Raw genomic sequence first — 14,100 nt, 5'->3', positions numbered from 1 at the left:
GCATTTCACTGCTTTGCTGGGGAATGTTTGCAAGCAGGGCCGTTTGAGTGGAGTGTAGAGATTCCGCTAAAAACTAAGCCATGAGAAATGCATTTATTCTTATTTCAGTCAATTGAAAACTAGCATTCTTAGTTAAGAATGACACATCAACATATTATTCCACCAATCTTGGAACTATTTCTTAGCTTTTGCGGACAGTAAGTCTTGTCCCAATCAAAACAATGTGCTTTTAACACCCCCCACCCCAAATCCAGCAGTGATAGTATAAGCACACAAAGTGTTTAACATACTCGAATTTAATACTGTTTGTTGTTTTGGATGAGAGTAAGCATAATTCTGCCAACAATAAAAATGTAAGAGCTTCTTCTGAACCAAGCAAATATGTACATAGATATTTTGGGTCCACAATGGCCACCCATGTACAAATCAGAAGCTTACAAGCAGATATGAAAAAAACCCAGCACCCACCCATTCTTGCTCCCTAGAAGTTGTATCAGATTCTTGGAAGCAATTACTGTATATCCCCCCATAATTCTAACTCTCATTTAAGCCTTCTAAAAGATAGCTAACATATCCCAGGGCTTTGCATTCTAAAACTTACACAAATGAGCTTCAATGACCCCAGGTTTTATTATGAAGGTTAGAAAATAATTTCATCTCTATATCATACTTAAGTTTTACTCCACATGATCACATCATCCTACTTGCTCTCTTTCCAAACTAAAAGAGAGGAGTGTTTCAAGTGATTTCATACAGTATTTTTAGTTCCCCTTCTCTACCTTTTTCAGCTCTTAATATCTTGACATAAGTGAACATCATATTTAGTATTCCAAGTTTGGTAATGCTATTCCCTTTTTATTTATTATTTATTATCCACTTCTTTTTTGCAACTGCATAATGGCCCAACATACCACTAGGCCAGGGGTGTCAAACTCAATTTCATTAAGGGCCGCATCAGCATTGTGGTTGCCCTCAAGGGGCCGGGTGGGTATGGCCAGGGTGGGCGTGGCCTACTGGGTGGGCGTGGCTAGAGTGCATATGGCCTACTGGGTGGGCGTGGCCAACTCTACATCTTTCGCATCAAGGGTGCCTATGGGGGCCTGGGCAGGAGTGGGACAGATCTGAGGGTCTCTGGCAGAAGGAGGGTCTCTGGGCCAGGGCCAAGGCAGTGGGGGCCGTTCCCTCACTGTTTCCAGGATGGCTTCGCGGGCCGCATGAAGCCACTTCGCGGGCCGAATCCGGCCCCCGGGCCTTGTGTTTGACATGCCTGCACTAGGCAATCTATCATAGCTGAAAATCCTTTGCATACTTAGTCAGTTATCACTAGCTCAAAACACACAAATAAATGAATGGGAAAGTTAGGATGCTTTTGCCGCAATGCAACACACTTGCTTACACGGAGCCACATTTGCCATTTTAATGTTCATACCTGTTAAGTTTAATACAGGGAGTGCTCGATTTATGACCATTTGTTCAAATACAGTTCAAAGCTCCACAGCCTTGGAGATGGTGAATTACAATCTGTATTTGTGCTTACAACTGTTGCATCACCCAGGAGTCACATAATCAAAATTTGGGCGCTTGGCAACGAGCTCGCGTTTTACAACTAGTTGCAGCATCCTATGATCATGTGACACAAAAAAGACCCATGGGGAATCACATGCTCTGCCTAACAGCTAGTGATTTGCTTAATGACTGCCAAAATTTGTCACAAAATGGGGCCCGTCTTAATGTACAACCCCCCCAATGACTTACCATGAAAATTCCAGTCCCAATTGTAACTGCCAATTGAAGATTACCTGTAGCAGCGTGTCAAGAGAAAGCCCTATTGTCCCTTTCCTATATCCACTGATAAACATTAATAATCTATGAGAAAATGTGGGGAAATAAGTAATAGCTACTGTTCACTTACAACAATTGTAGTGTCCCATGATCATGTGATCACCATTTGCAAGCTTCTCTGCCAACTTCCCACCAGCAAAATCAAAGGAGCAGCTGGCAGGAAAGGTTGCAAGTCATTCCAGCAGCAGCAGCCATCCTTGGCCCCACCATGCTTGCACAAATTTTGGCGATTCTCACCTGACAGATGGGTTTCTTGTACTGACTGAAAAAAGCCTGCAGTTTTACAGACTTGGCAGAAGCCAGCATTCTGATTTCTGTATATGCTGATCCTGCCACTGATGCTGACTTGGATAATAAGCAATGCAGGAGGTGTAACAGCGCAAAGCGTACCAAATCTCCTGTTGCTGACCTAATAGAGGATAATACTAATCAATATTAAGGAAATGTAATATTAACATACAAAATACATGGGAAAACACAATATACTAACTTCTCCATAAACAAATATAATAACTAAACAGTTTCTCAGCAATTAAAGTGAGATTGGTTTTATTCAGTAAATACTATCAATAATTAACCATTTTCCATGTAAGGTCTTCTTCAGGTGAAATATTTATAAATGCAGTTAAGAAATCTATTAAGAAGCATCACCTTCCAATATCTCCTGTAGTGAGAATCAGTGTATCTTTCAGCTCATTATTCCTTGACATTTTTGCATTTGTATAAGCCTCTTTCATTCTGGAAACAAACAGCTGAAGTGGAAAATAAAAAAAGTATTATAGTCATTGTGCAAATGCAACTTAAAATTATGCTTTGCTATTTTGAAACATGCAATAAATTCACCTCTTTGATGAATTCTTCCTCAGAGTCTGAAGCATTTAATATATATTTGATGTGACTACTAAAGGATACTCTTACATCTTTATCTGGATCTTCCAACAGCTTTAAGAAAGCTCCAACAACAGTTTTTACATTCAGTTTATCATTTCTGAAGTCCAGATGTTTGCACAGTAAAGGAATGTTCTTTATTAAATCTAAAAATAGGATATAAGAGAAATGGAAGCACATTCCATTGTTTCAATATCACTTTTAAACAAAATATTATTCATGAAAGGATTAGATACAAGTTCATTTCCGTTTATCAGATTAACCTACAATTTACTCCTTGAGATTTAGATCTCCAAATCCAGATAATATATTCATAACATTAAATGTTAAACTGATATCATCTTGTTTACTTTTGCCCATAAATTCCCAGAGTCAATGTGCAGTATCAAGCCTAGCTACCTCAACCTGTGTTCTGTTTGGAGGCAAAGACATACCCGCCCCTTTTATTTTCTGCAACTAAATCTATACATGAAGAGCAGCACCACAGATCACTCTTGTTCTTGAAAATCTTGTTTTAGGCGGCCATATCTCTCGTGCTGCTAAAAACTAATTTTGGAGGCCTCAGTATTACTGTGGAGATTGCTGATCTGAATTGGCAAAGGCTCATTTTTTCAAATCAGAAACCTTCCATGCATCACATTTTGTAAATAACCATTTCTACCAGCCTTTTGGTACAGAAGAATCAATGGGAAATTCTTGCAGGTAACAAACATGACAACATTTTTCCCATACTGTGGAAAGACAGTCTCCTAGGAGTCCTTTAGTTCTCTTTCCTTCCCTCCACTAAGATTTTAATACAGTTCTATTCCAACGATAAATAGAGGTTCTTCTGCACCTGGGGAGCGGTGGTCTGGGCTGAGAGGAGAGTTTGCATTTTTGAATTGGAGAGAAGGTTGCATGTGAAAGAGGAGGAAAAGAGCAGGATAATTTACCTCAGTGTAGTGTGCAAGTGGTGAGATGGAAAAAGTGACATAGAATCAGATGTACAAGCAGTCAAAAGCAGCAGCCAGTTGATAACAAAGACTAAGAAACTCAGAAATGCCAAAGTCTTTGCAGCAGCATATAAAGGAAGCAAACAGTTGCTTTTCTTAGCATTTGTCCCACATAATTGCATGTTCACTTGTTTTGCACTGCCTTCACTTAGTTCTTACAGTGCAGTAATCAATGTATGATGCAACAAGGGTTTTGTTTATCAGTCAACTGCACTGATTAGAACTGAGAGGGAGTGCTTGGACTTATGTACCTAAGGGAAGAGTAAAACCTGGGTCTCCCTACCCTAATACTTTAATTGCTATGCCACACTGGCTCTCTAGAAAAAACAGGGCTAACTAAATTTTGTAATTTAAACTGATGTAAGCAATTCAGCTGCTAAAAAGGGGGGGGAGAAGAAAAAAACATGAAACTCATAGAAACTATAGACAAGACTCCTTAGAATTATATACATCAAGGCTCCCCAACCCCTGAACCACAGCCCCTTACTGGGCCGTGAGGTGTTTGGAACCAGGGTGCAGAAGTGGAAGGCGAGCATTCACACACATCCCCACTTGCATAAGCTGCGCACATGTGCATGCGCTTGCTGGCCACTCGCATGGAACCATCTCTTTCTCTCTCCCCCCCCCCCCGCCAATCTACAAAGCTGGAATGGTTGGGGAACTCTGATATACATAACAAGTATAGACACATAGGTAAGTATCTAAGATTTAGAAACAGTTACCAATTTTGTTTAAATAATTTTTATTTTTATAAAAATCCACCTTATAGGAAAAGGAAGTGGGGGAGGGGGGAGAAAAACCCTTACACTCTGTCCCAGATTTCAGGCTGTTTTTCCTTTTGTGTTTGGAGACTCTACGGCATGAAGTTGGGGCACCTTGAAAGCAAAATATGTTCTATTATTGAGCAACATCTCAGACACACTGAAGTTCTGTGTTAGCCAAAACAAGGATGCTGCAAAAGGGTGCAAGTTTTAGGATGCCTGGGAAAAATTCAGGGTTTCCAGAAATAAACATAGAAAAAAAGCTGTAAGTGTAAACTCATCCCTACCCCAAACATAGCTTCTATGCCCACAGAATGATTATTACTGAAGGAGTGCAGAAGACTGGGTGGGGTGATGGAGTGAGATATTGTACAGCAAAGATGGCTAATTATAGTACCAAATAGGACCTCTCCCATTCTATAAATGCTTGCTTATTAAAGAAGGAAGTATGCATGAAATAACATTAAAAGTATGTTTTAAGTAACTTACCAAGCTTTACTGGGCTAGGTATATTGTTTTCAAGAAGATATAAGAAAGGTTTAAACACATCAGCTTTCACTGTATGCTTTTCTCCTTGAGAAGTAACAATAAATTTGCTACAGAGGATATAATTAATTTTCAACCAGTTATCAAACTCAGCTGAGGGTGGCCTTAAATTAAAGCTGCCAGAAAGACAACACGCTAGATCTCCAATGATACCAGCATAAGCCTTCTGAACTAGTAAAGATTCATCCCGTATGTGATCTCTGGAATAAAAATAAAACAAGTTTCAATTGTAATTTTCTGTATGTATATCAGTTTTCAAATGATTAAACCTAACTTGTTAATCAGAATATGTACAACTATTATGCAGTGCTTTTGCTCCCTTTTCCCTCAACCTTAGTTTCCTGAAACATCTGAACTAGAAAACTAATAGCCTTCAAATATATTAAGCATTGGTTTAGAACAGTGGTTCTCAACATGTGTTCCACGGACCCCTGGGAGGGTGCAATGTCACAGTGGGTCCGTGAAGGCTTGAAGAAATGTATGAGTCTTGGTGGTCTATGCCCATGGTCTGTGGCCACAAAAGGTATTTAAAGGGGTCTGTGATGAAGAAAAGGTTGAGAACCAGTGGTTCAGAACACTGTATGACATCTTAGTATAGTGTTGGTTACTGTACTTTTATTTGTTTAAACAGCAATAGTTATAGATTCCTAGTTAAGATTATAAAGGTCATGGCTTTTTTGTGTGACGGAAGCAGCAACTACAGGCATCAGGTAGGTTAGTCTGCCAATACAAATGCACATATGTAGCAATGTATATCATTTTCTTAAAAACATGCACGTCACACATACATGCTACATTTTGAATTTTAACAAATCCTTGCTCTTCAATTTCTTGAGCCTGCAGAATCCTTCCCTTAGAAAATTGCTTGGAAGATTCATTTTTTAAAATCCCTTCTTTGTATTTCCTTTTGAAAATCAAAATAATAAAGAAGTTGATAAATAAGTAAAAAATTACTGTAACTTATCTAGCTTTTATGAGAAAAGACAAGAGAAAACCTCTCTTCTCACAGCTACCAAGAGTATTGGGAGAACCGAAATTGACTTGGTATTTTTACCCATAACTCAAAACAAATTACCATCAAAAAATAGAGAATCAACTATGCTATGCTATCAGAAGTCAGTGCACAAATCTGTCAAGCGTGATTTCTCAAAAATATTTTCCCAAAATCTTATACACATTCTACAGTAAATCTAAATAGGAATATCATCTTGCCCTCAACAAGAAATATAGGCAAGAGGCTTAGAGGCCAGTTCCCCTCCCTAGCCCTCACGGTAAGATTAAAATTGTATATCTTCAAAAGAAACCTGTGATATGGCCATTCTTCTGCTACTACTTTCATCATATCCTATTGTATTTACCAAGACATTCTTTTTCACCACAAGTTTATTTGGAATTATCAAATAGTACATACAAAAGACATGTGGGCAACGTGGCGCAGACTTCTATGCCTAACTGGTGGAGCAAAATGGGAAAGCCTTTAATACAACTAGTTCTGATAGCTTCATGGGGACTCTGAAGTGCATGCTGATACAAAGATTTCCTCCAATTCAGATGGAATCTCTTTGGAAGCAGAGAAAGAAGAAACACACAATTGGAACGAATTTCAGGTGCTAAAGGGAAAGATAAAGAAAATCAATGAATTTAATGTTGATTCTTGCAAACATACTCTGTCCCCTGATCACTGAAAATTAAAGACCACCACAACATATTATTAGAGATCTGTAAACATTATAGCTAATGTTTTAAGAATATGGTATTAGTTTAAACTATACAGATAGCCAAATGAAATATTATACCAGTGTACCTTCTACAATTCTATGGTCTATTAATTCTGCATTCATACTAGAAGAAATATTTTCTAAATATTTCTAAATATTTAATTTATTGAACAGCATAAACTTTTGGGTTTTTTACATCAGGGGTCACCAACCTGTGTCTGTGGCCCACTACCAGGCCATGGGCTGTTGGCCAGTGCACATGCATGGGCACACTAGCAATGCTGTGAGCATCAGATGAGCACTAGCACTGCCACAAGTGCACCTCCCACTCAAGCTGGCGTCATGGCATTGTGTGGGTGCTAGCAATGCCATGTCAGGCAGGCGCTAATGCAGCCACAAGCACACCCCCTTAGCGCCAGCATCGTGGCATCATGCCAGCACTATTGTCGCTGCAAGCACAACATCCTCACTTGCACTAGCATCGTGGCATTGTACAGGTGCAACACCCAAGCATCACTTGGGCACCCATGTTTGCGTCACGCACATAATCATGGCCCCATTTGCGCGTGCACATGCTCACAAACGTAAAAGCATCTCCATGCCCTCTGCCCCAGGTCACCGACCCAGAAAGGTTGGGGACTCCTGGTTTAGATTACATCTCTATTTTTCACAGGTATAGCTGACGTTGATCCAAGATCAGGCCTTATTTCTGGCATCCTGACTTTGAAATACTGTATTTAAAATGGTTATCTAAAAACATTCGTGTCTTCTAAGTGACAGGTAAAGAATTATTTAGACTAGTGTTTCTTAAATGTGGTCCAAGTACCCCTACAGGTCTCCCACTATTTTCTTAGGGGTCTGAGAAGTCAAAATTATTTGCTAAATGTGGGGAAAAATTCAAATATTTTAATATTTTTATTTGTTACAAAATATAGCATTTTTTCCAAGAAAACTATTTGTTAATAGCCAATGGATTTAATATTGTTATTTTTGACCTGATTCAATAAAAATTCAATGAATGCACTGATTTTAATATTTAATATAGTAATTATCAGTATAATTCATACAACCAAAAGGTCTTTTGGGGTCCACCATAATTTTTAAAAAGTGGGAAGGAGTCTTGAGAGCAAAACATTTAAGAAATATTTAGATTAAATAAAAGCAGCTTATAAAAATCCACTTTTAAGACACTAAAGAAACTCTTAGATTGAACAATAAAAACATGAAAAATAAACTAAATTTCAGATATGATAAGAATTGTTTACTTACTAAAATGGCTTGCCAGATGTTGACTGAAGCCCAAAAGATCCAAATTAAGACTAGGAAGGATGGATGGAAAGTCATCTGAATGGCTGGAAATCCATGGCAAAGACAGTATTCCAAACAAGTTGTCAAACACCTCATCATTAAACTGGAATTTAACTTTTAGGTGACAGAAGAAATATACACACACTTTTACTGAAATAAGTTACAAAAGAGTTAAATGCATTAACAAGAGAACAGCATCAAGTCATTTTAACTTTATGGGAAGACTATATTTTTGTGATAAGATTTATATTGACAAAAAAATGAGTGTCAAATTTAAAATTCTGAGTATATGTAAATTGGATTTTATCAGGTATTGAATTAATGCTATGCTCCAATAAGTCAAGCTATTGAGAGAATTAAGGTAAAGTCTACTTCAAGTCAAGTTTGACTTCTGGTGATTAGTTGAATACATGAATGGAGGGGTTTCTGGCACCACTATAGCAATATGGAAGTAGTTTGCCATTTCCGTTTTCTGTGGCCTAATGGGCAGGAACTATAATTTGCCACAATGCCTCTAGTATAACCGAATATGTACTTTCCAATATTCCATCCAAGACTTGAATCAAACATGAACACATCCTTACATTTTCCTCTTAGCAGTCCTTTTTCTTTTTAAATTTGCTGCATGATGTTCTTGGAAATTCAATACAATGAAAATATGTTCCAAAAGCAGCTCCAGTAAGCTGCTTTATTTTCACTATCAATATGGCTATTTTTGCTTTTTAACCTTTTAAAAAGATATCTCACCTTGCATATAAAGTAAGGCATCAATTATTTTCACCACTTTTTGAATCACTGGCTCCAAGTCAGTTATTCGTGAAGCAGGATCCAGAAGCTTCCAACAAACTCTAATTGCTCTCATGATAAATTCTGAAGAAATCCATATTAACTGTATATGTTCTCTTGATTCTGAAGCATTACCATTTTCATGAGTATATAAATTACACAGATGAGCAACTTGATGATCTACTCTGTTAAGAAGAAAAAAATAAAACTGGTAACTGAAAGAGTTTAAAGAGTTTAATGAGTAACATTTTAATTTATTTTTCAGAAATGTAGATCAAGATGTAGATCAAGGCTTAACTCAGCAAACAACTCAATCAATTCTACAGTTCATCAAGAGCTTTAAAAATACTATTTCTGTCAAGTTTCTAGAGAGCCCCTAGTTGGTAAGACAGTTGCCATTATAACTCGTTGCTTTTTTTTTTAAGTTTCACTGAAGCAATGGCATGTGGGTATTTACAAAAACAATTTCAGAAATATCTTCAGAAGTTTTTGTAAAGCTCAAATAAAGCAGAAACTGACAACTTTAATTCTTTTACCTGTTGAAGTGTTCTCTAGAATGTATTGTACACATTGCAGCCAGTTGAACTATTAAAGCAATTCCTTCTACACTCTGCAGAACTTCCACTGGAAGACTGTCTTGTTCCAAAAGTGACAGCAGAGAGTCTGCCTTCTGGCATATCAAATTCCACAACTTGCTCTTCATTTTCATGTTCATGGTGTGGGGCCTTTGAATCAACATTTTGGATACCATTTTAGAGCATTTTATAGTAAGTTTACTATAAAACTAAAAGTGAAATAAAATATCTGGTAACAGTAAAACTAGATGAAGCCTGTTTTAAATCTTTCATTTTGAGAGAAACACATTTAAGGAAACAAAAACAGACATCAGACAAAATAGATATCAGACAACCTTATCTTATTTATTTATTTTTTTTTAATTCCATTTATATCCCGCCCTTCTCCGAAGACTCAGGGCGGCTTACAAGCTTAGCAGTAGCCTTCATTCTATGTATATGCCTGCTTATTAGGGCTTTCACCCCCCCCCCAAGCGGCATTATTACAAAGTCAGCTTAATTGCCCCCAACAATCTGGGTCCTCATTTTACCTACCTCGGAAGGATGGAAGGCTGAGTCAACCTTGAGCCTGGTGGGACTCGAACCTGCACTAATTGCAGGCAGCTGGTGTTACTTAAGGAGGCATTAGCCCACTGCTCCACCAAGGCTATAATATATATAGGAATGGTGGCTTTAATTGTCCAGATTTTTAGGTTTACTTTTAAGTATATTTAGATTTTTGTTTCTTTATGGAATACGTGATAAAAAAAAATGCAGGCAGAATTGGAAAGTTATTGTGTGACTCCTCGGAAATCATGATAGGAGCTTGGCTCCATTTTTAGCCAAGCTATTGTATTTCTTACAGTAAAAGCTTCAGGGTAGGGAGAGAGATAAAGTTTTGACCTGTGTTTACATGACAAATTCATTTTATAGGATAATAAATTTTAAAACAGCAAGTAAACCCATTTTATGTTTTGGAGCAGTTAAGGATTTTTATTTTACTGCTTCCTGTGAGTCAATTTTTTTGACTCCTGGTGACAACAAGAAAAGTCCCTGCAGTTTTCTTGGCAAGATTTTTCAGATGCCTTCTTTCCAGGGCTAAGAGAGAATGATTGATCCAATGTCATTTAGCTGGCTTTGTACCTCATGTAGAACTAGAATTCATGCTTTATGATTTTTAGCCTGGTGTCTTAACCACAACAAACTGGATCTCCAAGGACAATTATAGATGCTAATACTTTAAATTAAAGTATGACCAGTCAAATCTCATCTGAGTTCCTACAGCTGGAATGTGGATTTTATGTACAAATAAAACCTTTCTTAAACAGTTTTACCCAGATGCATTAGCGAGGTCCAAAAATCCTGAATTATTTTCAGTATTAGAGTATGGGTTTAGATGATCCAAGTTAATTTTAAAGTGATAATATTTTTCAAGAGCTCTAGAATAAGAAACTGAATATAATGACAAAGATACTTTAAAAGTATGAAATGTATTTCTTTTAAAGTTAATACAAAATAAATTTTACAGAAATATTAAGATTATTAAGCAGTTTGTGAGTATTTAAAACCAAATACATTGGTTGTAATGAACTAGCAAAGGTTTATCAAGTACAGCTTATTATGCCAACGAACTTTATCTTTCTTTTAATAGAGTCATCAGTTTACTTGATCATTGGAACACAGTATAGTATATCTTAACTTCAGCAAGCATTCGATAGTGTCCTGAGACACAAAAAGCACATTCAAAATAGATCTCAAAATAAGATTGGTTCTTAAATGCTACCATTTACTTACTCTGGTGGCGTGGGCAACTTTTTAGGATGTTTTAAGGATAGACATAAACGACGCCTTTTTTGTGGAACATCATCACTACTGCTACTACTTCCCCCATCAGTATCAGAAGTTTCTGGAAAACACCTGCACTGCAGTTCCTGGATGGTTTCTGCTGTCACAGACTTCAACACTACATAGACTGGACTCAGCAGATACTGAGTCAAAAAAAAAAAAAGAAATTATACTTCTTTTATAATTATACATCTTCATAAAATTCATATTTAAATAGGATAAAGGTCATAAAAATCTCATATATGCTTCCTTGTAATTATAGTATTATGTATACAAACAGGTTTATTCATTTTAAAATTTTAAGCTAAATACGTACCAATCAATTATAAATTCCACTAAATCAGTATCCTATACTGAGGTTACACTGTAAACTCATGAATTTTAGACCACTAAAATGTAAGTTTTTCTTCCTTGTGTTGGTATAGAAAACAGAAGCTACTTATACAAAACCTGATGGCATTAGCCTGGTTAACACTAAATCCAATAATTTCCTCAAAATAATTTCCTCTTAATCTGTTTAACATTTTGTGGCAAACCTGTTAACTTTTTAATAACACTTACCTCTTGTTCTACCTGGCATCCAATTGCTGAGATGAAAAATCTGCAAATGTTGTTAATATAAGTTTTTCTAACCAGAACAGCAGATTCATATCCAGCTGGTACATACATCAAGAAATACTGTAGTATGTGACATAATACTTCTTTTATCTTCGTAGACTGGAGAAACCTGAGCGCATCAGCTTCAAACAATGCATGAAGTTTTTCCAGTAGTATGTTTAGATAAATAGGTTCAAAAGTCTCATGGGAATGAATTTGAAAAGGAAATAAAGTTCTCACTAATATTAAGAGTGGTTCTTCATATAATTCCAGCTTTGTAGAATCCATTATAGGAATGGATTGCAAAATTCCAAATAGAAATGAGAAGAAATTATTGGCTAGGTCTTCTGGAAGTCCTCCAAGCTCTAGGAGTTCTGTTAAAAATACCATACTCAAAATTTTAACTTTAGGACTACCATAGTCCAAAAGGGAGCAACCTATTCCAAAAAGGATAATATCTTGTGGTTTGAAAAACATGTAAGAAACTATACGAGTAAGAATCCTTATCGAAGTTATTTCCAAGCATTCTACATTATTCATTCCATTTAACTGTAGCTGGATAGAAATTAAATTGCCCAGATTTGCAGTGGAATTGCAAGAAAATCTGCTCACAATCACAGGCCATGTCAAAATCATCTCTATATTTTTTTCATGGATTGAAATCAGATCTTGAAGAAGATACAGAAGTTCTTTTGTTACCAGGTTAAACAAGACACAGTTTTTGACTCTGAAAAGGCAGAGTAAAGAACAAATCACATTACTAATGTTCTCATGTAAAATGTGGCAGTTTGGACTAGCAGCAATTCTCAAAAGTCTTGCTATAATCCAAGTGCTGAATTCTAAAGAAAAGAAAAAAGAAAACATTATGAACATAATATTAATTAGGACTGATTTGGGCTAAGAAATCCAAGAGTAAGAGAACTTCTTTTTAAATCATCTTGCTGCTACCTATTGATTCTTTGGATTTTTGCAGATCATATCTGGTAACTCAATTAATTGTGCTATTTCCTTATATTTGTGCAAACTTGGATGTTAATTTTTATTCGATAATACATTTAACTTGAGATTCTAGAAGGATATCAATCGTTTCAAAGTATACATGAGATTAAAGAAGAGAGCATTTTTTCATCTAATTTTTTGTTGATTTATAGCCTAATATAAAAATATAATTCATATTTCAATCTGCTATAATTGGTTGAATTATAGATCCAATAGATATATTTCAATAAACTCACCAATACAGCTGGATTCTGTGTCATTTTTCTGATCAACTCCGGTTCCATTTACAAACACAAGTGGAGATGATTTCATGATATGGAGAATAAAGTCAAGCAACATTACAGAACTTGGCTGAGATTCAGTCTTCTTCATAAGTTCCAGAGCCACTAAAAAGATAGCATAATCTAGACAGGAGTTCAAAACTTATTTCCTATTTCAAGAAAAATGCAGCTTTTCTTGGATATCTATAAGAAGTATGACTTCTTTTAGGAAGTTTGGTTTTCAATTTTACAAACTGAAAATGAATTCCTTGAAGTTAAATGTTTTGCTTCTCATGTATGCTCTGCAGCTTCCTTTCCTCTTTCTTCCCAAAAGTCATACAGGAAAATAAAACAGGTAGTCCTTGACTTACAATCACAACTGAGACCAGAAATTTTGGTCACTGCATGAAGTGGTTATTAAGCAAGATATCAGGTGACTGTTTCAGTCAACAACTGGCACCTGAAGTTGTGGTTGTTAAGCAATCTCCTAGGTTGCTAAGTGCATAGAGCAAAATAACTGCCTGCTGGAAGGACTCAGCCCCACACAGAGCGGAATCCCTCTGAGGTTGAATTCCCCTGGCAGGAAGCCATTTTGCTCTAAAGTGGGCTCTTGTCTCTGGGAGCTGGCTGCAAATGCCCCATGCTGCAAACAGTCCATGACAAAATCCTGTGTGAATTTCAGGACAGACTTTTTTCAGCCAGCCCCCAAACTAGAGAGAGTCCTCTTGACAGGCAGCAGTAGCTTTCAACCTTCTTTGCTAGCTTCCTCATTGACTTTCTAGGAAAGCTGGCAAGGAAGATTGCAAATGGAAATCACATGATCACAGGGTGCTTGGTAACCAATCATGTGGGAAAAAGTTGCAAAGTGTCCAGATCACAATCATGTGACTATGGGGGAACTGCAATGGTTGTAACTCCCGGCATGGGTCATAAATCCCTTCATTCAGTGCCAATGTAATTTCAGTCACAGAAAGAACGATCTTTAAGCAAGGACGACCTGTAGG

The 14,100-nt window shown here is 36.8% G+C and overlaps 1 protein-coding gene across 1 annotated transcript in view; it reads right to left on the bottom strand.

Moving 5' to 3' along the window:
• The window catches only part of ATR (ATR checkpoint kinase), a 56,775-nt gene that overhangs the window by 40,323 nt on the left and 2,352 nt on the right, over positions 1-14,100 (bottom strand). The window contains exons 3-14 of the mRNA XM_081328714.1: positions 13,073-13,222; positions 11,802-12,676; positions 11,190-11,383; positions 9,378-9,566; positions 8,803-9,026; positions 8,017-8,169; positions 6,441-6,639; positions 4,973-5,229; positions 2,686-2,876; positions 2,494-2,594; positions 2,080-2,251; positions 1-73 (exon numbers count right to left, since the gene is read on the bottom strand). The exon at positions 1-73 is cut by the window's left edge and continues 98 nt beyond it. Of these exons, the coding sequence (XP_081184840.1) occupies positions 1-73; positions 2,080-2,251; positions 2,494-2,594; positions 2,686-2,876; positions 4,973-5,229; positions 6,441-6,639; positions 8,017-8,169; positions 8,803-9,026; positions 9,378-9,566; positions 11,190-11,383; positions 11,802-12,676; positions 13,073-13,222 (2,778 nt within the window). The remainder of the gene's footprint in view (positions 74-2,079; positions 2,252-2,493; positions 2,595-2,685; positions 2,877-4,972; positions 5,230-6,440; positions 6,640-8,016; positions 8,170-8,802; positions 9,027-9,377; positions 9,567-11,189; positions 11,384-11,801; positions 12,677-13,072; positions 13,223-14,100) is intronic.

This window comes from Vipera berus, assembly GCF_964194415.1.
Source record: "Vipera berus genome assembly, chromosome: 5".
NCBI lineage: Eukaryota > Metazoa > Chordata > Lepidosauria > Squamata > Viperidae > Vipera > Vipera berus.
Note: the sequence above shows the minus strand (reverse complement) of the source record. Positions and strands in the feature narration are given on the sequence as shown.